Source organism: Microtus pennsylvanicus, chromosome 10 (assembly GCF_037038515.1).
Source record: "Microtus pennsylvanicus isolate mMicPen1 chromosome 10, mMicPen1.hap1, whole genome shotgun sequence".
NCBI lineage: Eukaryota > Metazoa > Chordata > Mammalia > Rodentia > Cricetidae > Microtus > Microtus pennsylvanicus.
This window is the reverse complement of record NC_134588.1, coordinates 80,680,547-80,703,414: the sequence shown is the minus strand read 5'-3', so window position 1 is coordinate 80,703,414 and position 22,868 is coordinate 80,680,547. Positions and strand designations below refer to the sequence as shown.

Below are 22,868 nucleotides of genomic sequence, written 5' to 3'. Positions count from 1 at the left end.
ACAACTGTTTCAGAGCTAGCTTTTAGTGTTTTTCTTGTGTTTAAATTAGTGGACTTTGCCCTGCATCCCTTTAAATATTTGCCCTGTGTAAAATCTTATCTACTGAAACTGGCAAATGTTACTTTCAAAGCAGGCACTTTCAGTGTTAGATCAGTCACTGAGTGGCTTTGTCTCTGTTATGTATATATCAAACTAATATCCTTAATATGTGGAGTCAATGTGTTTGCTAATGCATTGAAAACATTTGGCCTTTCATTTCCCTCAGCACATTCTACAACTTTTTGTTGTTGTTGTTGTTGTTTTTGTTTTTTTTGTTTTACATGAGTGTCTATCATTACTCTTGGTAGACAACAGATTTCTCATGCTACAAACAGAAAATATACATCTCGGATATTCCAAAAATTAATTGCATATTAGTCTTCCAGTAGAATGAGTAAATTTAGAAAAGACAAAACTGTAAATATATGTGTGTATGTGTGTGTGCATATGTGTGTGTGTGTACATACACTCAGCCACATGGAAATTGGGAACCAAGAGATCTTTAAACACATAACCACAGGAATTCTGGGAAATAACAATTGAAGATGTCAAATATAAAAGTCTTAGAAACTGATATAAATAAATTGGCATACTGATCAATATATCCAAGATAGTGTTCTCAAAATAAACCCAGGTTCTTAAAAAAAAAATAGAAAAACTGGTAGAAAGAAAGCATGAACTCAGAATTGAGAGTAAGAAAGTGGAAACAATCATCCAGAAAGTAAGTTAGAAGAGACCAGTCCCCATCTGGAGCTCCTATGTCCCTTAGGGGCCCGTGTGTTAAAGGATTGGCACTGTTAAAGGCGTTGGAAACTTCACAAACTTGAGACGAATAGGAAGTTTTGAGTCATTGGGAATGCAGCCCAAAAGGGGATTGTTGGATGTGAGGTTCGTCTCTGCTTTCTGACCGTGAAGGGTGTAGCTTCACTCTCATGCACTCCTGCTGTGAACAGACATCACAGCCCCAAAGCTATAAGGCAGCCTCCTAACCACCAATGCAGGCTCTAAGTGAGCCAAAACCAAGTAACACAATGTGCATGTATTATGGACACACCTATTCTATACATGCATAAGTCTTACATTTTCTACTTTATTGATATAAAAATACGTTCACAAAACATTGGAGAAATAAAAGGAAACTTGTTATGTGATTCTGTCCTCTAGAAGGACATTGTATGACTTCCAAAGGTGCCAGACTGTTCCTCTACAGTTCGCAGTGGCCATGCCTAGGTGAGGGGGTGTCAGACTATTCCTCTACAGTTCACAGTGGCCATGCCTAGGGGAGGGGGATGTCAGACTATTCCTCTACAGTTCGCAGTGGCCATGCCTAGGGGAGAGGATGTCAGACTATTCCTCTACAGTTCACAGTGTCCATGCCTAGGGGAGGGGGTGTCAGACTATTCCTCTACAGTTCACAGTGTCCATGCCTAGGGGAGGGGGTGTCAGACTATTCCTCTACAGTTCACAGTGGCCATGCCTAGGTGAGGGGTGTCAGACTATTCCTCTACAGTTCACAGTGGCCATGCCTAGGGGAGAGGATGTCAGACTATTCCTCTACAGTTCACAGTGGCCATGCCTAGGTGAGGGGTGTCAGACTATTCCTCTACAGTTCACAGTGGCCATGCCTAGGTGAGAGGGTGTCAGACTATTCCTCTACAGTTCACAGTGTCCATGCCTAGGTGAGGGGGTGTCAGACTATTCCTCTACAGTTCACAGTGGCCATGCCTAGGGGAGAGGATGTCAGACTATTCCTCTACAGTTCGCAGTGGCCATGACTAGGGGAGGGGGTGTCAGACTATTCCTCTACAGTTCGCAGTGGCCATGACTAGGGGAGGGGGTGCCAGACTATTCCTCTACAGTTCACAGTGGCCATGCCTAGGTGAGGGGGTGCCAGACTATTCCTCTACAGTTCACAGTGGCCATGCCTAGGGGAGAGGATGTCAGACTATTCCTCTACAGTTCACAGTGGCCATGCCTAGGTGAGGGGGTGCCAGACTATTCCTCTACAGTTCACAGTGGCCATGACTAGGTGAGGGGGTGTCAGACTATTCCTCTACAGTTCACAGTGGCCATGCCTAGGTGAGGGGTGTCAGACTATTCCTCTACAGTTCACAGTGTCCATGCCTAGGGGAGGGGGTGTCAGACTATTCCTCTACAGTTCGCAGTGTCCATGCCTAGGTGAGGGGGTGTCAGACTATTCCTCTACAGTTCACAGTGGCCATGCCTAGGGGAGGGGGTGTCAGACTATTCCTCTACAGTTCACAGTGGCCATGCCTAGGGGAGGGGGTGTCAGATGACTTTTAGGTTCATGTTTCTATTTTGTTTGTATGTGAAAGATGATAATTATATACAATTTTAACAAAAACAGTGATGTTTCCTCACACAACAAGCCTCTTGTCAGGCTTGGTTTCTGCAGAATGAAATTGACTTTCTCGGCCTCTTACCCAAGGCCTTGCTGACCTAGCTTGACGTTGGTCAGTCCTGTTCCCAGAACGAATAGCCTTCACTGGTCACAGTTGCCTCCACATCTAAAATAACCCCTCCTCCCCATTGCTCATAAGCTTGATGGTCAAAAACAAGTGGTTCCTGTGCCACATGCCAAGCAGGTGCTGGTACTACACTCATGGACATCCCATGATTCATATCTTTGAGCTAACTCAGCCTCAATCCCTTGTAAATTACAGTCACAGGCATTCTTCTGTGTAACAGAGAATGGATTAATAACACCAGCATTACTGGGAAGCTTCCGGAACAAAATAAGTTGGCCCTTCTAAACTCCTTCCCCTTGGAACCTTCTAGTATATTGTGTGGGGAACAGGTCTCACCTGGCTCATGATGGCTTTTATCATTCCCAGTAGCAACAGAGCACCTTCTGTGCACAGCCCCGCCTGGAGGACTTCTTGCTGGTGATATTTCTGTAGAAGCCACTGAAGCATTGAGTCTAAGCTCTCCTGGTAGAGGAGGAAGAATCATAAGGCTGTCCACTAAGGTGGTGAGTTTTATCACAGTGCATTGTATTTCCCAGGGGTCCCCAGTAGGAAAAACGTAAGAGGACAAAAATTAGGCTAGTTCATTAGCTCTTATGAAACCGTCATAGAAACGCACAACTCTAGGGGTGCTACATCTCCCAGCAACTTGCAGCAAGTTGAGCTCTTCAGGGCTCAGGGTGTAGAACAGGGAGCAGCATGTGTCTGGAATGCTCACAGCCCTGGGCTCTAATCTTGAAAATACTCAATGTCCCAAGCAAGTACAGTGGGCATGATAAATGAACTCATAGAAGACAAGAAGGATGCCAAGGTTCAGGGAAAGAGCAGAGAGGGATCAGGGCGTAGACTCAGGAGACCTGCCACTGCCCTTTTAATAGCTCAGACAAGCTACTCAGCCTCTTGGCGGTTCAATTTCCTTCTCTATGAAATGAAAGCTCACATTATCTACTCCCATGGGATTGTTTAAATATCAAGTGAAATAGAATATGTAAAGTGTCTCTTCCGGGTCTTAGACCCTTAGATGTTTGCTTCCCATAATACAGAGAGAAATCAAAATGCTGGGTCTCATTGAACTTAACACAGCATATTCAGAACCTTGTGCTGAAGTGATAGACATACTATTTGTGTCTATCAAGATGTAGATCCAATCCATAAAATATGGGATTAGGTAATGAGCTGAATGTCCTAGCCATGTCTTTCCCCATTTCAATTCAGTTCAGAACAATGCAACTAAAGGCTAAGAAGTGATTTCCAGTCCTGCCATTCATCAGGGACCCAGGAAGATGAGCTACAGGTCACATTTGTTCCCTGCTTTTTCGGGGTTTTGGGAGGCAGCACCCCCTAATGTAAGGTCAATGCTGCTATGTAAGGTACAATGGGGCACAAGGAGAACTTGTCGAGAGCTGTCAGAAGTGGCAGGTGACAGTGGGAGAAAGGAGCAAGGGCACCACAGGTAGACACATGACAGGTGAGCACAGAACAGCTGTCTTGTAGCCATGACCCAGCAGAGTGACAGTAGGAAGAGCAGGTAAGTTGAAGCCAGGTAGAAAGTTTAGCCAAGTCACCAAACTGAAGGAGTCCTAGTGCTGGCTGGGGTCTACATCCACCTCGTAGGAATAAAAACCCAGAAAAGCTGGAACCAAATATGAGTAAGAGTGGATGGATGGTGAGATGATGCAGTGGGTGTGGGCTCTTCTTTGGGGAAATTTAGCAAAGGAATTAGCAAACGTGAGAAATGGGGCAGGAGTAAGCCAACAGTATGAAATAAGGAGCAACTTCTGGTCTAAGCGGGACATAGTTGAACTTGCTTATGGTCTATGGGGGAGGAGTCAATAAAAAAGGAAAAACTAAATGAAAGAGAAGAAAAATGCTGTATAGGGTGAGCCACTCAGGACTACAGAAAAACAAAAGCTTCGTCTCCTAGTGACACTGGAGTGGGAGCATCTGTGATGAACAGAGCTGAGACCTAAGGTGGGGCACTGGGGCATGGCCAGTCTAGAGTCCTTTAACTTCCCTAGCCATGTCCAGGAAGAGAAATATTAGATTGATCACATCACATAGTATAAGAGAGATGGTGGGAGCCAAGAAAGTCACCAGAAAAAAAGGGAGCAAGAAAATCAAACACTGGGCGGTGTTGGTGCACGCCTTTAATCCCAGCACTCAGGAGGCAGAGGCAGGTTATCTCTGTGAGTTCAAGACCAACCTGATCTAAAAAACAAGTTCTGAGACAACCAGGACTGTTACATAGAGAAACACAGTCTCAAAAAACCACAACCGCCCCCCCCCCCCCACACACACAAAAAAGGCTCTAAAGCTAATAAGCGGGAATCTGAAAGCTATCTAGGAGGTGCAAGGAATGAAAAACGTCAGACATAGTTCCAATAGGAAGAAGTAGAGGGATAGAAAATCTTAGAGAACAGCCATAATCATACAGAATCAGAAAAACCAAGTATGGCCCTCCTCCCCTGGGGTGTACCCAGAACGTACTCTGGGTCCATCAGTCAGCTCTGTGAGTGGTGTCTGGAGGAAGAAGGAGGACACAATGAGGTACACTTCCGGAATAAAGACATGGTAGGCCAGAAAGTCATTCAAGACCTGGAACCCAGGAAGCAGGCAGGGGCTCTGGTCAGGCACTGCAGGGCGGCTCTTCAGGTTGTCTGTTGATTAGGTAGGGGAGGCATAAGAGTCGGATAAGAACAGATACTACTACAGAGTCAAAGCACACACACTGGCCACCTCACAGAAGCACTGTGACAGAACATATTTCATCTACAAGAGCAAAGGAAAATGCTTCACGATCATCCCTCCACTCCTCCACCTACCCATTCATCTATCCATCCATCCATCCACTCATTAATACACATGCTCATCCCTTCATTCATCCATATACCCATTCATCTATCCATCCATCACTCTTTCACACACATGCTCATCCCCTCATTCATCCATCTACCCATTTATCCACTCATTCATACACCTATTCATTCATCAAAAGCAGATACTAAATTCCAATTGTGCAGAAAGCAACAAGGCAGCTCTGTACTTGGCAAAAGAGCTATTACACTTCAAAAAGATGTACAGATTCCAGGTACATATGCAGCAGACAGTGTAGTGGGAAGAACAGGCATCAAGCCATTCATATAAATTGGTATGTGTCTATGAATTGTGACGGGCATCAGAGAGATGTTATATAGAAGCAGAGAGATGTTTTCCAATCTCTTCCTAACTCATGTTTGTCCACTCCTGTCTTAGGGGGAAGTGGTATTGAGCTGGGACATGAAGGACGAATTTGCATCCACCAGCAGAGGCGTCCAGCAATGCACCCAGTGTATAAAGAGACAAGGCGATTTGAGGAGCTGATGGCAGCTTGCAAGAGCTAATAAGCATTCAGCAAAGTCAGTCTAAGGAAGCAGGCCTTGGGGACAGAGCTACACAGGCCCTAAATGGGCAGGGTGGGGTAGGGCTGATCTTCGCTCATATCCGGGACAAAATGATGGTGGTCTCCTGGAGGCAGCCACACTCACCCAGCACAATGTCCACACCTGCCATGCTGCACTCCACCCAGCACCCAGCAGACAGGCCATCTCTAAACCGCCCACGGAGAGAAGGGTTCGACAGAAAGTACAGCAGCAGCTTCAATGCCAGTGTGGTGGTGCTGGGATGCAGGTGACCCTGTAGGAGCAGCAGGAACCAGTCGGGTCCCAGGTTCAGAAACACCTGTTCCTTTGTCCTAAAGAGGCAATACATTACAAGAGGTCATCTCTCATCCCATGAACAAGAAGCATGCCCTGAAAGACAAATGTGGCCTCACAAGTCACCCCACATAGGGAAGTAAGGCAATGCTTGGCCATTGCATATGGAGTATGGATTATATTTTTAAGGAATATGATAAAAGGTTGGCATGGTCATTGCACCACAGATTTATCCTTTAACAGTGTGATGCAAGCAATCAGAGCTTCTCAGGGCAACTGGGAACTAAGTACAGGCCTGAAGACGAGTGTGCTCCTTGCAGCCCTACTTGCTGCTGTTCCTATTTACCCATCTCGCTTCATTGCCAACAGCATAGTAATCTAAACACACTTTTATTTACGTCTGTCTCTAGTCAAAGCTGATCATAAATGTCCAGTGGTTAGTTGTGATGAACTGTCACTTCCAAACATGGGCTTTCAAATGCTGTGCTTAGATCTGCTAGAGGGAACTGGACGGCAGGGAGGTCAGAAGCCTGTCTAGAAATGACAATAGAGAGCAAAAGCCCTAGCCATTTGAGTTATAGAGAGATCTGTCTGTGCAGGACAGGCTCTCAGCATCAGCTGCCACAGTAGGCATGCTGAGGGGACGGCTGGTGGCTACCAACATGATCTAATACTGGACTAGATATGAAGAAACTGCCTCTCTTTGTATTGCCTTTGCTGCTTTCTAACTGGGTGGCTTTGAAGGGGCTCTTAGTGTGCTCTGCCATTTCACTCAATGACGATACAGATGATAGTGATGAACGTAATGGTACTATAGATGATGATGGTGATGATGTAATGGTGGGGACCATGATGACGCTAGCAATGATAGTCATGGTGGGGAAGTCAATGGTGGTGGGGAAAGTGGTGGTGAAGACAGCGATGAGAATTAGCTTATAGATCTTCATGATATCTTAGGCACCCTTCTCAGAATTACCTGGTAATTCACTTTATCCTCACTCTGTCCCTCTGTGAAAACTGCCCTTTTCACTCTCACAACGAGTAGAAGGAGACACACAAAGGTCATGGAAACGCCTCAGGGCCTTGGGGAAAGAGTCAAAACTCCAGTCGAGTTTTCAGAGTGCAGACATGTGAGAACCACACAAGACAGAGTCTCTTCCAAAGAGAAGAGGAGCCGGGCGGTGGTGGCACACGCCTTTAATCCCAGCACTCAGGAGGCAGAGGCAGGTGGATCTCTGTGAGTTCGAGGCCAGCCTGGTCTATAAGAACTAGTTCCAGGACAGGAACCAAAAACTACGGAGAAACCCTGTCCCAAAAAATCCAAAAAAAAAGAAAAGAAAAGAAAGAAAGGAAGGAAGGAAGGAAGGAAGGAAGGAAGAAAGAAAGAAAGAAAGAAAGAAAGAAAGAAAGAAAGAAAGAAAGACCCAAAGAGAAGAGGAAGGGACAGAAAGGGAAAGGGCTGGACTCACTCACCTCTAAGACACTTTCCAGATTGTGTTCTGATTCTAAGAATGTATAGGAATGTATAGATTTATAGACTGAGAGATTGACTTTAGTGTGTGTATGTGTGTACGCACATAAATTTGTGTCATGTGTGCATGTATGCATATGTGGTGTGTGTACATGTGTGTTGTATGCATGTGTATATACATGTGTATATGCTGCATGCATGTGTATATGCATGTGTGTGCTGTATGCACACGTGTTGTATCCATGTGTGTTGTATGTGTGTATACATATGTGTTGTATGAAGGTGTATGTGTGTGTATGCTATATGCATGTATGTTGGATTCATGTGTGTACATGTGTGGTGTATGCATGCATGTTTGGTGTATGAATGTGTGTATGTGATATGCATGTGTGTCATTGTACGTATGTGGGTATTATATACACATGTGTGGTGTGTTTATGTGTGTGCATACATGTATGAAGACTACAAGTTGATGTGAGAATCTTCTTCTATCATGCTCCAGCTTATTCTTGGTACCAGGGTCTCTCACTGAATCTGGAGATCACCAGTTCAGTGGACTAGTTCTGGCCAGTGACTGCCTGGGACCCATGTGCCTCCACTACGCTCCCCAACACTGGAGCTATGGACACACAACATGCAACTTCTTGTGAGAGCCAAGGATCCAAACTCAGGTTTCCATGCTTACAAAGCAAGTGCTTTACCCACTAAGTCACCTCTCCAGCCCCAAACTGAAAGTGATTAGCCACTATTTGCAGTTTCTGTGCTGCGGTGTTCCTCTCCACGACACCACCAAATACACCTACTGACTCCTAAACTCAAAGAAAGAGCAAAACCACGGAATGGCTGGTTTAAGGCTGCATCCTATTCTGGTATACAGTAGGTACTCAACAAATAGTTGTTAAGAGAAGGACTACAGAGTCTCGGGCAGGCAATAGGAAAAGTAATATACTCAGCCTTGTGATTAAACATTATTCTGACAGTTAATTGAAGGCAGATATTTCTTTTTATCCAAGTTGGAAGAGCTAACTAAACTGCTAAGTGAACAGCACAAGAATTTGGCAAACCTTCTCTCTGATAGATGTTATTTAGGCTAACCGTTTCTCTGTTTTGTTGTCTGCCAAGCATAAGACATCAAATACAACAGTGGTTACAACTGCCAAAACAATAGCCATTATAGGATACGATAGTGACACAAGGATTTATTGAAATGATTTCAAATCAGTTTCTAGTTCTCTGCGCCCATGGAACATTACATCAGTACCTCTCTCAGGGCAAGGTCTGGTTTATTGGGTGGAGAGAATATTATTTTCATTCTGACTAGTGAGGACACAGTGCAGCAAGTAGGCTTGGAGATGCTTTTCATTAAGAAAAGGTTTTAACACCCTACCCTGCGTGAGGCAACCCCAAGCCAAATCACTCTTCCCGGGTACTCACTCAGAGGACAGATGAAGTTGGGGGGAAGATATTACACCAAACAGCATCTCCAGCAACTGGTTTCTAAGCCAGATTGCCTTTCCAGATGTTTGGCTTCCAGCTAAAGAAGGGAAAAAAAGAAAATTCAGATTTGAGAGCAAACAGATGCAAAGAGACATAATATTTGCTACAGCAAGCAATTGTATTCATCAAACACATAGTTTACTTAGAAATTGAGCACAGATAGGGCTCAAAATCTTGGCACTGAATTCTAGACTTCCACGAGACACTTGAAAAGAGTTTTGGAATATGTTGTTCTGTTTCCCTTTACTTGGAGGTAGATTCAATGTTGTTTACTCTTGGGGAAAAATCTTTAAGATGATAAGGTCAAAAATACCTTTCAGAGAGAAGCAACCTGACTCTTCAAGCATCAGAGAAGCTCTAAAGGACAAGCTCATGACATTTAACAAGGCTTTAAATAGAAGACTCATAACAGGCATGGCCATGGCCATCTTTAATCCCAGCAGTAGAGAGGCATAGGTGGGCGATCTCTGTGAGTCCATGGCAGCCTGGTCTAGCTAGGGAGTTCCAGGCCAATCAGAGCTATGCTACGCAGTGAGACTCTCTCTCAAAAGCTGGGCAGTCGTGGCACACACCTTTAATCAGGAGGCAGAGACAGGTGGATATCTGTAAGTTTGAGGCTAGCGTGAGGTCCGGGACAGCCAGGTCTACATGGAAAAACCCATCTCAGAAAACAAAAACATCACAGACTATATATTATAAGAAGCCCTTGGACTTCAGAAATAAAGCCTGTAGGACAGGAAATGACCAGTCTATCAGAGGAGGTGGAGGATGGGGCAGGCAGGGGTGGCATTCCTGGAGAGACAGCACGCCCCCAGTATGAACAGAGGTTGTCCCCTCATACAAAGCTATATGTAGCGCTTCAGAGGGCCAGGTTGAGGTTCCTTGGGATACTGAGGGACCATGAGTTTCAACCAGGAAAGGAGCCTGAGGCTAGCACGTAAAGGATGCCTAGACAGGGAATTGTTCATGCTGTGGGCCTTGGAAACCAGTGCAGGGTTTGAGGCAGGAATATATGACTTGGTGGACTGTGTAACCAGAATTATTAAATGTAGCTTCCTCAGCCACTGTTTTGCCATCATAGCTGTGGGTGTTTCCCCTTCTTTCCCACAGCTCATTTTCATGCAAGGTGGTCCCCAGTGTGTGCTTCGGGTGCCCTGAGGGTCATCTGATGCTTTGGCATCTGAAGAAGGGGCTCTCACCAGGTGCGGAGGGGTCCTGGGCTCCATCCAGGCAGCTCTGCCTCTCGTTCTCTGACGAAGGTTTGAGGGTGTATACGACAAATAGTCCGACCCTGTGTGCAGCAAGAGAAGGACGCACTTAGGCAGGGCTCTCAGCTGTGCCCGCTGGGTTTGTGCTAAGTGCTCTCTACATGATCCACTCGAGTGGGGCTTCTAGTGAAAGTCTGAGGGAAACGGGATTTTGCTGGGATCAGCACAGAGTTTCTAGAGACTTCTAAATCTCTAAATCTATCAGGATTGGGCAAAGAAGTTAGCTCTGGTTCTTCCAGGTCAGCTTTTCAGATAGGAGCGAAGAAGAAAGGATGGGATGTGGAACCGTCTGACCATCCTGAGGGAACTCAGAGCAGGTAGACACAGGGGCCATTGCTGCTAAGGGTGACTGTGGGAATGGATGATTCTGAGTCCTTGGGATGGGTGTGTGACTACTTGAGGCTGGGAAATCAGTCTCTTCCACCCTAAATAAGCAAATCCACTCTCGTCCCAATGCTCCTCCCTGACTACAGATCTCTACAAAGGCCTAGGTTTTGTTAAGTACGGGGATGGGGGTAGGCTTATTCCCTTGTAAAATACTTCCAGGCTCTTTCACCTGTGCCACCACCACTCCCAGGAGCTTGTTCAAGTACCTGAGTAAGTCCTGGATGTTAAAGTGGCCCTTCAGTTGACAGCCCAGAATTGCGATGATGGTGGAGACCTTGGACAGGGCCAGGCTTGGTTCATTGAACAGGAATATGAGCTTGGGTACCAGCTGTGCCTGGTGGGCTACTTCAGCATTCCTGGGTCCTTCCCTGGTGAGCCCGGGAGAGAGTCATTAAAAGCTTTGGCCAGAATGAACCAACTTCTCTCTGTTTCTGCTAAAATGGTTTTCCAAGCTAGGCTTGTTCCATGGCCCTCAGACTCCAGTATTCTCCTGGCAACTAGTCAAGATGCTAGAAGACGCCCATCAGGTATGTGTCTGCCAAGTGTCAGAGTTGCTGGAGCATGTGCTGATTGTCCCTTCCCATCCCGGGAAACAGCCTTTAAAGACAACCCCAATTACTGACTTGAGTTCTAAGCCTCAGGGAGAGCTAATGCTGGCCTCAGAAAACCCAAAACAAAGATAACAGACACACATGTGACCCAAGAGCACTTCCCAACAAGCAGCAGAAGCAGCAGCGACCTGCAGAGCCCGTCTGCATGCCTGATCTTCCTGCCCACCCTAAACCACAAAGTGGATGAGCCAGAGGAGAGAGATGGAATTCAAGTGCCCACACCCCTCCTCAGGATAATCACGATCTTATTTCCAGTAAGTTCTACTCTAAAGACAAGAGCCACAGGGGCAATGTCTGTTACTTAGACAACAGGTACAGAAAGTAGAGAATGTGGAGGGTGGGGAGGTGGATGTGTATGTGTGTGTGGGGGTGCTCCTTTGGCCCATTCTTGTTGGCATTAGCATCTTCAGTTCTGCAGAATTTTGTATCCCAGACACAAATGGGAAGAGATCACAGAACTATGTGACAGGAAAGACCCCAAACCTTCCACCCAAAAGCTGGGGCTACCGACGCAGAGAGTCAGTCATAGGAGTTTGAATGAAAACTCTATTTACAAACACATTCATGAGAAGGAAGACATTAGCGGTTACTAGGTCGCAGGCAGAGGGATAGTCCATAGTTCTGCTGCCCCTTTCTCCCTGCACAGCCCTTTTGTGTTTGCTGTAAGGCCTCACTAATACTCTTCAGCTTCTGGAAAGGCAAAGCCATGCTCTCAGGCTGGCCACGAGACCACAGTAGCCCATCAGGACTCAGTCCTGCCCTAGGACTATAGAGTAAAGCCCATGGAGGGTGCCCAGCAAAGAGGAAGAGCCAAGGAGGTGTCCCACAGCCGTTTGGCTGCCACAGAAGAACGTCTGCCCAAGTGAAGCAGTGCACACTGAACCAAGGTCAAGAGGGGCAATGGGAGGTACGTAAGTGGTACCCTAACATCCTTCAGGCTATGCACCCTCCACTTAACAGATGCTAATGAACTTCTTGACTACTTCCTCCAGCCTCTCTGTTTCCAGCCCCCCTCCTCCCTGCATTTTGTCTTCCTCAGAAATTCTGGGGTTTCATTTCTGCCATTGGAACCTCCAAGTGGCTGTTTCCAAGTGACTTGGAGAGGTCAGTTAAAAAAGCAATGACAGAGAGCAGCTCAGGGCCCAGAGCAGCTATATCTTCTGCAGGCCATCTCACCACTAGCTGAGCCCTAATTTGTCCAACTCAGGGCTAGTCCTTAGGCTGTAGACCTCTATTCCCCAGCACTGTTTTCCCGAGGTCTGTCTGTCAGAGGAGAAAGAGCTTCCCACTGCTCCGCAGGGCAAGATGAGGACCCAGCATACTGGGAGGTTGCAGACGATACAGATACTGGACCACTGGTTGTCCTGTCCCCTTAGCCCCTCCTATTTGTTTAAAGACAAAGTCCCAACACAATGAAAGACATTCATTCCAACCCCCGGGCTACTGAAACCCAGACAACCTTGGTGACTGAAGGATCTCCAGGAGGTGGGAAAAGAGAGCAAGCTCCAGGTTATCCGCAGTGTTTGTCCAGAGCTGGAAGAGAGAACGGTCTTCTGTTAAGACCAAGACATGGGTGTAGCAGGGTCTGCTGAATCTCAGACTGGTATTGTGGATAGGTTTACCGCTCTGGAGTCAGGCTAACACCCTGATGCTGAGCAGGCACGGAGGCCATCCCTAAGGAGAATCCCAAGCATCTCTCCCATCGCCTAGTGCCCCCACTGTGGGTCTGGATTCTCATCAAGGACATCTCCATCAACCACCTCTCCCAGGATTGCTCTCATGCTGGAATGTTTGCAAATATGCTCTCTATTGACAAAGCCTTTTCCCGCCGAACTCTGCAAACATGGCCCAGGATTCCTGGTCCCTAAAGTATAACGGGACTTCACTCCTCAGAAACCCTGTGTCTGACTCTCTGTGGTACTGGGCAGGTGGGGGGGGGCGATCAAAGTGTCTTCTTGTTCCTTCTGGTAGTGAAGAAGGCCTGGGTCTTGGGCATTATGGCATCTTCAGGATATAGACAGCACCTGGGTGCCATGGACACTCAGTAAAGGTTACTTGGGATGGATTGATCCATCCAGAGGACTGTTGATCCTTCCATTTGTCCTCAGAGTCTCTAGCTGCAACTCTCAGGTCATTCTTTAAAAGAATACTTGGAACAACAACGCACCATGCAAAGGGATTGGGATACTATCTTTAATCTTCATATCAGATTGTGCTTCACGGCTTTAAAAGCCTTTCCAAGACACTATCAGATGTAACCCTTATGCCAGTTTGCAAGGAAGAAATGATAATCTTGGTTTCATAACTAACCATAATGGATCAGGGCATAAAGATACCTGCTTGGGATCCCAGCACTAGATGGGCTGAGGCAGGAAGATCGTGGGTTCAATGTCAGCCCGGGTTACATACCAAGACTTTATCTCAAAAGAAAAGTAATAACAAGGTCAGAGTAATCAAGAAGCATCCCAAAGCCAAGGCTACACTCGTCAGAGATACCAGGGCTAAACTATAAACCCAGGTCTATGAGCTTGAAAGCTGTTATGATTTTTCCCAGCTACTATCAATATGATTATGAAAGAAGATGAGATGCCAGGCTTTCTTATTGTGTTTTATTCTCATACACACACATACCCCTGAGGGCCCATGCATCAGTCTCCAGTTTACCTCAAAATTGCAGAGCACATGCTGGAAGACACACGTGTTAGTGACAGCAGACGGTCGGAAGCCCAGCTCTGCAGTGCCAGCCACTGAGAGGATCAGCTGGAAGATGCGGTGGTTTAGGAAGGCTGTCTTCTTTCTCAGGAGAAAGGCTAAGATCTGGAAAGGAGAGACGCACTGTGGGATTCCTAGATGAGTCACTGGACCTCTTTCTCCAATCACCGTTAGTTCCCACAGCACCCCTGCTCCAGGCCACACCCCTCTCTCTGGAATGGCTTTCCTTCGTTCCATATTCTCACAAGACTCACCTGCACCAAGTTCTGTGGCACCTCCCCTTTCTATGCCCATCTTACTGGTTATTGGAGATGTGACCTCTCACAGGGACCTCTGCTTCCCCCTCATTCTCACCCCTCATTTCTCCACGCTTTTCCTCATCTCTCACTGGATCTATGCATTCATCACCATGGGCTCTCATGGGTGCTGCAACATCATCAGGAAGCCAGCCACATGTCCACATCTGATGGCACAGCCTTGCTCAGGCTGCAGCCCCTGGCTGTGTCCTGCTATTATGCCGGAAGGTGAGCAAGGCATAGCATCCACTCCAGGATGAAGACAACAAGGCCCTTGTTTCTAAAAATGCATTGCAGAGCTAAGGAAGAGGCTTCCCCTGTGTCCTCAAGTGCTTGGCGACATAAAAATCAGGCTACCGGTTCACCTGCTAACATCTGAGCCATCACCTATCCCTTCAGAATTCAGATCACTGTACATAATTCAGTCTCTAACTTCTGGTTCTGACAAAGCTCACTCTCTGTCCCTGTTACCCCAAGAAATCCCTGTTGCTCTTCCAACATGCCTTCTGAAAACACTGCTCATGGTCAGCAAATAAGTGACATTTTTCACTCTCTTCTGATCTTTTTTTTTCTTGACATCTTCAATTTTTTCTTGAAATCTTCAATTTGACATCCTTCTTCCCCCAAATAAGACCTCTCTATGCTTCCTCTCAAAGTTACCATCCAACCCAGCTGGGGGTAACTGGAGGGAAAGATCCGCATCAAACCTTCTCAATTGCAGAGTCATGACAACGTCATGAACATGTCTGCAGCGACTTTTCTGAATGGGCACTCTTCTAAGTTCCCCATGTATGTCCATAGGCACAATCATCCCCACCTCTGGATCTTCTAGTAGTCCTGTTACAGTTATCCTCATCTCTATATCTACTAATAGTCCTGTTACAGCCAACCCCATCACTATATCTACTAGTCATCCGATTATAACCATCCTCATCTCTTTATCTTCTAGCAGTCCTGTTATAACCATCCCCATCTCTGTATCTGCTAGTAGTCCTGTTATATCCATCCCCATCTCCGTATCTGCTAGTAGTCCTATTACACCCAACTCCATCTCTATATCTTCTAGTGGTTCTGTTTTACACATGAGAAAATAGCATAACAAGGAGGTTAAGAACTCAAAGCAGAAAATATTTGCTGAGCCCTGACTCTTGGTCAGGCTTAATCGAAGTCCTTCGTTTGTATGAAATCCTTCAATCCTCAAGAGGCAGGAGGGATGATATGGATTTTATAGGCGGAGAAACTGAGGCAGAAGTAAATTGTTGTTCAAGGTTAAACAGCAAGTTAGAAGAAGGGGCAGGATTTCAAATTAGTCTGGGTCTATAATCTGGACTCAGCCAGTGTGAGGGAGGCAGAATGAGGCATCCTAGGCGATTCTGGAATCATCGAGGAGAATGCTACTTAGCAGACAAGAGAGCAAGCTGGCCCAGACAGAGTTCCTTGCAGCTGTCACCTCGGCACTTCTGTCAATGAATGGCTGAGCAATCTATTGGCTTGGGTGGCCAAGGTCACGAGGGATGCACAACTAGCTGGGATTCTCTTTCCCAGAAGTCACTCCAAACCCGTTGTAATGCTACTGGGACAAGAGAAGCCCATCCTGGGGTTGACACCTCTTTGAGAAGCTGCAGGGCCAGGCTGCGAGGGTCAGCTGTGAGGGTGGGATTACCTGGTACCCACAGATGTGCTGCATCAGGTAGTCACACATGGCGTTACTGGTCAGAACCGAGTGCAGGACTTTCATGGCTGCATACATGGTGTGATCATCTGTTGCCAGGGAGATGAGCCCTAAGAGGATGGCAGGTCCTCCAATGTAGTCCAGGCTGCTGGCGGCAGGGCTGGAGTGGAACACCCTCACCCCTGAGGGAGCCAAAAAGGACGTGTCATCAGTATGTTATAGCAATCCTACAGTGCAGGACTCCTGGCTGCCGCCTGTGCCTCTCTCTGCCCACGTACAGGAAGAGAGGGCTGGGAAGAGAGATTGGAGCTCCAGAAGTCTTGGCAACATGTCTGTTATTTTCACTCTAATATAGCCACAGCTCCTGCTCACAGGCTACACTGTGCTCCAGAGCAAGGGTCCTGTGGTCCAGGGGTACCAGTGTGGGTGTGTGTGGCGGGGGGAGGGTAGTTGAGCTTGTCAGTCAGGAAGCAGCAAGCTGAGCTGGGCTTCACTCCTTGGTCACTCTCTGGCTACGCTTGTTCTCAACTCTGGCCCTCCTCACAAGACCTCCCCAGGACACTCCATCTTGACTTCCACCCCAGAGTTCTAGCATGCACAAGCCCTCCTTCCCGAAGTAGAGTCTATTGCTTGACCTACCTAAGTGGCCCACGGCAACAGCACCGAGAGTCCGAAGAGACCCTGAGAGGTGGCCAGCACAGTTTCTCAGCAAGAACACAGGCGTGGCATTGTCACGGGATGCAATATTCATCTAGAGGAGGTGACAACAGTCAGTGCCACAAAACCCCTGCGAGAGAGGGGTTCAAGAGACCTAGAAGATAGACACCCCAACGCCCAAGGCTGGTGACATGTGTGACAGTTAGTGGAGGATTAGCCATTTGGGGGGGGCTGAAGCTAAAGTGTGGGATCACTGTCCCATTCCTCGTTTGTGGGGCAATGGCAAGTGAGTCAGCTGTAAGCACACAATCTGTATACCCTGTCTTCTCACAGAGAGGAGGCCGTGGGTAGAAGGAACCCAGGGACAACAGCAAAGCAGCACTACCAAGGCCTTATCAAGTCGGGTGGCGGTGGTGGCACACTCCTTTAATCCCAGCACTCTGGAGGCAGGGACAGGCTGGTCTCTTTGGTTCAAGGCCAGCCTGGTCTACAGAGTGAGTTCCAGGACACCCAAGGCTGCACAGAGAAACCCTGTCTCAAAAAAACAAGAACAAAGACTATCTCAGCTCAGGATCTGCAAAGCCCCATTGCTACTACCGATTCCAGAGAGCCAGAAGGGGAGGAATCCTGCCTTCTGTAATCAGGATATGCACGAAAATACAACTTTGGTGCATGCCAGGGTCTCGATCCTGACCCCTGGGGCCCTCTGCCCATTAGAGTGAAGAGAATATAAACCAACCAACCAACAATCCTCAGCACCGAACTCAACAGAGATATTTATGGAGGGATTAGGAAATGGTGAGGCGCATAGCATCTTTCTTTACACTTGTTCTGTAAGGTCACTAGTGTTTAAAGCAAAGATCAGTAGTAGGGTTTCCAAAATCAAAATGATATTGAAAGAGTTCTGAGTCCGTCATCGGGAAGGGCACACATATTCATCTTTAAACAATTTTAAAAAGGCTTAGTCCTAGCAAATGAGGTGAGAAGAATGGCATGTGCCTGTCTGTCCGTCCACGAATGGATAAGCACATGATAGTAACTGAAGCCCTGGAAGCCAACGAAAGCCACACAGTGAAGTTCGCAGTGGAGAAGAGGGAGGCAGGGTCGTGCGATGCTGTACCTCCTTGGCGATTAGGCGGCTGTCTACCTCGTTGTAGGTGTTTCTGATGTTCATTATGCTGGTGATAGAAGAGCTGGACACGTGAAGGCCAAAGGAAACCCTTTCCTCCGCAATGAGGGGTGTGGCTTCACCATCTGAGCCTTCTCCTAGGACAGCATATCTCTAGTCAGTTCCCTTTACAGAGAAAGAAACTGACCCTTTGACCATTAATGCCCACCGCCACACATTAAAGCGGTCGCTGGGCGGGTGTCTGCATGTTGCTATATTTTGTATATCTGTGTGCCAAAAGCTTTACTCCAGCTATGCTTCTCTGGTTTCTAATATAAGAATGAGATTGGAACCAAGTGTGGTGAGGCAGACCTTTAATCCCAGCACTCGGGAAGCAGGGGCAGGTGGATGGATGTCTATGAGTTTGAGGCCAACCTGGTCTACATAGTGAGACCCTATAAGGACAAAAACAAACAAAACATTGGCAACAAATAAACAGATGGCAACCTTTCAAGGTGGACTCTTCTAGAAAATGGAGGTGCTGTAGGTATGAAATTAAGAAGAATAGAAACATCTATCAAAGCTTTCGCTTCACTTCCAAGTGGCTAAGTAACTTTGTCTGAAAGAGAAAGGGCATGGGACTGACAGACCTAAGACTTTGAGCACTGCATGGCTACTGTGAACATCCCACTTGGCATGCGTATTCTGGTCCCCTGGTGACTGACAGCAAACCCTTACTAGAGGAACGCTGTACGACTACAGAGTCAGTGAACCTCGGGCTCCAGACCTGAGCCAGTGGCTCTGGTCAATGTAGCCGGCCACAGGAAATTAAGGCCACACCAGACCTGGTCCTGGAAACTGAAGCACTCAGCAGCACTCAGTCGCCGTGGCCGCACATAAGGCCTTCAAACACGGATGCATTTGTCTTTATTTCCAGATGGGAACTGACCCCCTGGACCTGGCAGAGCTCAGAGAGCAAGCTCCCTGCTTGAACAGCCAACAATCAATAAAGAAAATGGGGATGCTGTCTGCCTGTTTAATAATTGAAGACAACAGTATACTTTAGTTAAAAAGCGTCTTCATTAAAAGGAATGTAACTTATTTATCCCATTCCCCCTCCCTTTCCTTGCCGAGAGTATTACTCCTCTACCCTCCTCCATTAGGCACTGAGGAGTTGAAATCTAAAGGCTATTGTCATTTCCTCTTCTGTGACAGTTTCTCTTGGGTTGTAAATATATAATGCTCCAATTACAAAGGCCTCCCCTAATGATTGACCTCTACTAAGTTTATTCTTTATAAATATGCTATAAATAACTGGGTACCCACTTAAAAACTTGTACGAGCAGAACCGTTCTAAATCAAAACACTCCGTACCTTGAAGGTGCACAGCCTGAAAGTTGCCACAGTACCTCGGACCAAGTTTGATAATAAGGGCTAACGCATCCATTGATATGTCTTCTTCAAAGAGGTATGAGGGACCAAGACGCCAGATTAGTGACGACTTCTGTTTCCAAATTCTAGGGGTCCCAATATAGCCATAAACATCCACAAATGAAGATGGATCCATTGAAAGGAAAGTCCCTGGTAAGGCCTGGACATACAGCATCTGTTGAAACAAGAGCAGCACTTACCCCAGAGCCATCAAAGTTGTATGTGATGATACAATGTTAGAAGCTCATTTCCCACACCAAAATAAAATTTTATTTTATCTAAAAAGTCAGAAAGATGGCTCTCAAATCTGGGAAGTACACAGCAGAACACCCAGAAAGTGTAGATGCGGAGGGGCGTGGCACTTTGATGCTACTGTTGGAAATAAATTTGACAAGAAATATCAAGAAACATAGAAGTCCAGCTTCCTTGGCCCAGTCATTGCACTAAGAACATTTCACTAAGTCCATTATTGGAACATTAATAGTTGCGTGTACTTACAATAATTACTGCTGAATGGTTCAAAAAGAAGAAAGAAAAGGCTTCTATCTGCAGATGGTGTGCCCGTGAATATTTTTAATCTCCCGGAACTACTGAGCACATCAGAGTCACAGGGTATCCAACCAATACAAAAATCAACTGCATATCTATAAACTAACAGTGAAACCAAATCCTTTCACAATTATTCATAGGAAAAAATGGTGTTTAATAAAACATGAACAGGATCTGCATTCTGAAAATTCCAAATTGATAAGAGAAAATTCAGAGATCTATGTTAAAGGAGAGATACACCATCATCACGGATAGAAAGACTCAACATGTTAGAGATGTCACATTCCTTCTCATTGGTTTGTAGGCATAATGCAAGGTTCATCAGTATATCACACACACACACATGCACACACACACACACACGTGTATACACACATGCAGATACACACGTATATATACATAAATATACACAAACACACACACACACATATATATATACATAAATATACACAAACATACACACACACATATATATACACATAAATAACAAGTAAAAATGGAGAGGTGAGTAATTAGCAGATCATATCAAGACAACATCTTGGCTTTGACATTGACCTTGGCTGAACCAATAGCTTGTCCATCCAGATACGTGGTCACAGTGCAATTCCTCTTCATGTCTTTGCTGACCACCACAGCCAGGTGATACCACTGGCCACAAGTCAGCAGCTGGCTGCACCTGACCTGTAGCTGGCGCCCTGCAGAGGGCTCGGCCTCATCTTCAGGCTCCATGACATCTGCAGAAGAGAACAGTGGACCTCACATGAGACAATATGTTTACAGAGACCCAAGAGCAGTGACGAGGGTGATACCCCTGGCTAGCCCATGTGGGCCTTATGTCTGTGGACCAGACTCCCTGCAGGGATAGCTGCTGCCATCAGTCCCTGAGCTCAGCCTCTGTACCAGACACTAGTTATACATGGCTACCAGCATGACCTCACTAACACGCCCACAGCCCTGTGAGGCAGGTCATTATACCCACTTACTACCCTAAGGCAGAGAGCTTAGGCCAATCACACAGTCAGCTCTAACAGCTTCAGTCAGGCACCTGTCAGGTGACCTGAGAGGGAGGAGGCAAGCAGTCTGACTGAGTGCTAAGATTGTGGCCATTTTCAGGACTTCCCATAGACTTAGCTGGGAGGCAGTGACTCTTAGCACAGGCTGAGGTATCTGGGCTTGGCCCTAAGGGAGGTGAGCTTGGGAATATGCTGGAGTCTGACGGGCAGAGCCAGGATCAGCCACCGGTTCTACTGAGCCAGCCCAATCAGGCTTCCAGGCACCCAGAGTTACCTGCCACGTGAAAGAGCTGTCAGCCCTCTGAATTTGGGTCATTCGTAAACAGGTCTAGGGCTACTTCAGCTCCAGCTAAGTTGAGTCTGTTCTTCATAAACCTTTCCCTAATGATGTAGTTTGTGTTCCATATGACTAACCCCAAGTCCCAACAGTGTTCCTCCTGTCAGGGCAGAACTAGTTTTCTGGAAGGTCATTGAGCATGACCTCTAGAGCCACGCAGGGCCCAGACCAGAATGGCACACTACAAATATTGACTTCGACCTTTCACCGCCTACAGAAGTTAAGGGAGCATTTAAAAAGATAAAGAGATACAGGGTGTCACCAAGTTTCCATGTACATCTGTGTGAGAACATCTGGCTGGGCCTCATTCCCCAGGCAATGACCACACAGGCCTTGGAACCCAGGGCCTTACCCAGGGGCTGAAACTCTTTCTCTTCTGTGGACACAACCAGGGAGAGGTCATCCATGCAGAGGCTGACAGAGAAGCAGATAAAGGGCTGCTCAGTCCTGGCCAGGTGGCGCACCAAGGTCAGGAAGCGCAGCGGGTGGCCCTCCATGACAGTGGCCTGACGGCTGATGAGAAACCAGCAGGAGAAGGTGAGTCCTCCTGGTGGAGGGAACGGCCTAGGGGTACCTGGGGGTGGAACACAAGCATAGCTTTACACTCTGTCCTGCCAAGGAAGCCGTTGAGACACAGACACCAGGCAGCTCTGACTCCACTTTGCAGGGCCTCCTACCAGGAACTAGCTCTGCATCTGGCTTACTCCGCACTCCGCACTCAATCCTACTCCACCAAACTTGGGTGCTTCTCACTGTTCATGTCAGGATAAGGAGGCTCCCAGACCTGGAGCCCTGCTGCCCCGTGCCTCTGCACGGCATGTGGCCTTGCCAAGGGAGCAGAGAAGTCGCTGTCCCTGAGGCTTATCAATATCTAAGCCTCTGCAACTGATCTCAAGTCAGGCTTGGGGCCCCGTGGAGGTGAGGATCCTAGCTCAGCTGAACCTAAGGTGAAGAGGTGACCTGGTCCATGGAAGCACCATGTCCTTGTTGCAGCAGAGTTGGCAATACCGATGGCACTTCTGTCCCGTGTTAGTACACTTGGGACCATTTGCAGAGAGGAAGTCTGTCCTGAACTGACAGGCCAGCCACGAACCACCAGGAACCTTAGGTCAGTCTGGGCTCTTGCGCTGCGCTCCCAGTGTGATATAAGTTCAGTGAAAGGCTTTACAAAGCATGGCCAGGCTCACAGCTGATGCCCAGAAACCACCTACCATGGTTTCACCTCCTCCGGATGCCCCCCATCCCAGAGCTTATACCCCTATCTAGAGAAAGCTGATAGCATATACGGCTCCATTTCAGCCCGTTCTGGGCTTCTGTGCAATGGCTTAACCTCAGAGGCAGCTACTCCACAGATGTCAATGCTACCTGAGCGCTGGCTGTGGAGTGAGCCCAGGCAGTGCATGATGAATACGGTAGCTGCTCTAAGGGACCGTGAGCAGATGCAGTAGGCAGAAGTCTCCTCGTCCGCAGAAACTCGAGACTGAGGAAAGACTCGTGCTTTCTGGAGACGTGGGGTAGAAAACTGCCAGGGTCCCCTAAGGACTTGGGAGATGCTTACCTGATCCAGTCCCTCCAGAGATGGAATGCTCTGTGCTGGACCCCATGACCGTAGACAAGGTTGGAATAAAGAGGCATCTGGAAA

General features: G+C 47.2%; 1 protein-coding gene across 5 annotated transcripts in view; it reads right to left on the bottom strand.

The window, feature by feature from the left end:
- Positions 1-22,868, bottom strand: part of Wdfy4 (WDFY family member 4) — a 228,178-nt gene that overhangs the window by 127,453 nt on the left and 77,857 nt on the right. For 4 of the 5 annotated variants that reach the window (XM_075988751.1, XM_075988750.1, XM_075988752.1 and 1 more), the window contains 15 exons: positions 22,785-22,861; positions 21,579-21,800; positions 20,432-20,610; positions 19,271-19,502; positions 17,909-18,054; positions 16,771-16,882; positions 16,123-16,313; positions 14,116-14,268; positions 12,911-12,984; positions 11,047-11,208; positions 10,385-10,476; positions 9,123-9,222; positions 6,050-6,255; positions 5,013-5,182; positions 2,865-2,990 (listed from right to left, as the gene is read on the bottom strand). In XM_075988751.1, coding sequence (XP_075844866.1) covers positions 2,865-2,990; positions 5,013-5,182; positions 6,050-6,255; positions 9,123-9,222; positions 10,385-10,476; positions 11,047-11,208; positions 12,911-12,984; positions 14,116-14,268; positions 16,123-16,313; positions 16,771-16,882; positions 17,909-18,054; positions 19,271-19,502; positions 20,432-20,610; positions 21,579-21,800; positions 22,785-22,861 — 2,242 coding nt within the window. Of the gene's footprint in view, positions 1-2,864; positions 2,991-5,012; positions 5,183-6,049; positions 6,256-9,118; positions 9,223-10,384; positions 10,477-11,046; positions 11,209-12,910; positions 12,985-14,115; positions 14,269-16,122; positions 16,314-16,770; positions 16,883-17,908; positions 18,055-19,270; positions 19,503-20,431; positions 20,611-21,578; positions 21,801-22,784; positions 22,862-22,868 lie in introns of those variants that run through there. The other variant, XM_075988754.1, reaches the window with a different exon arrangement.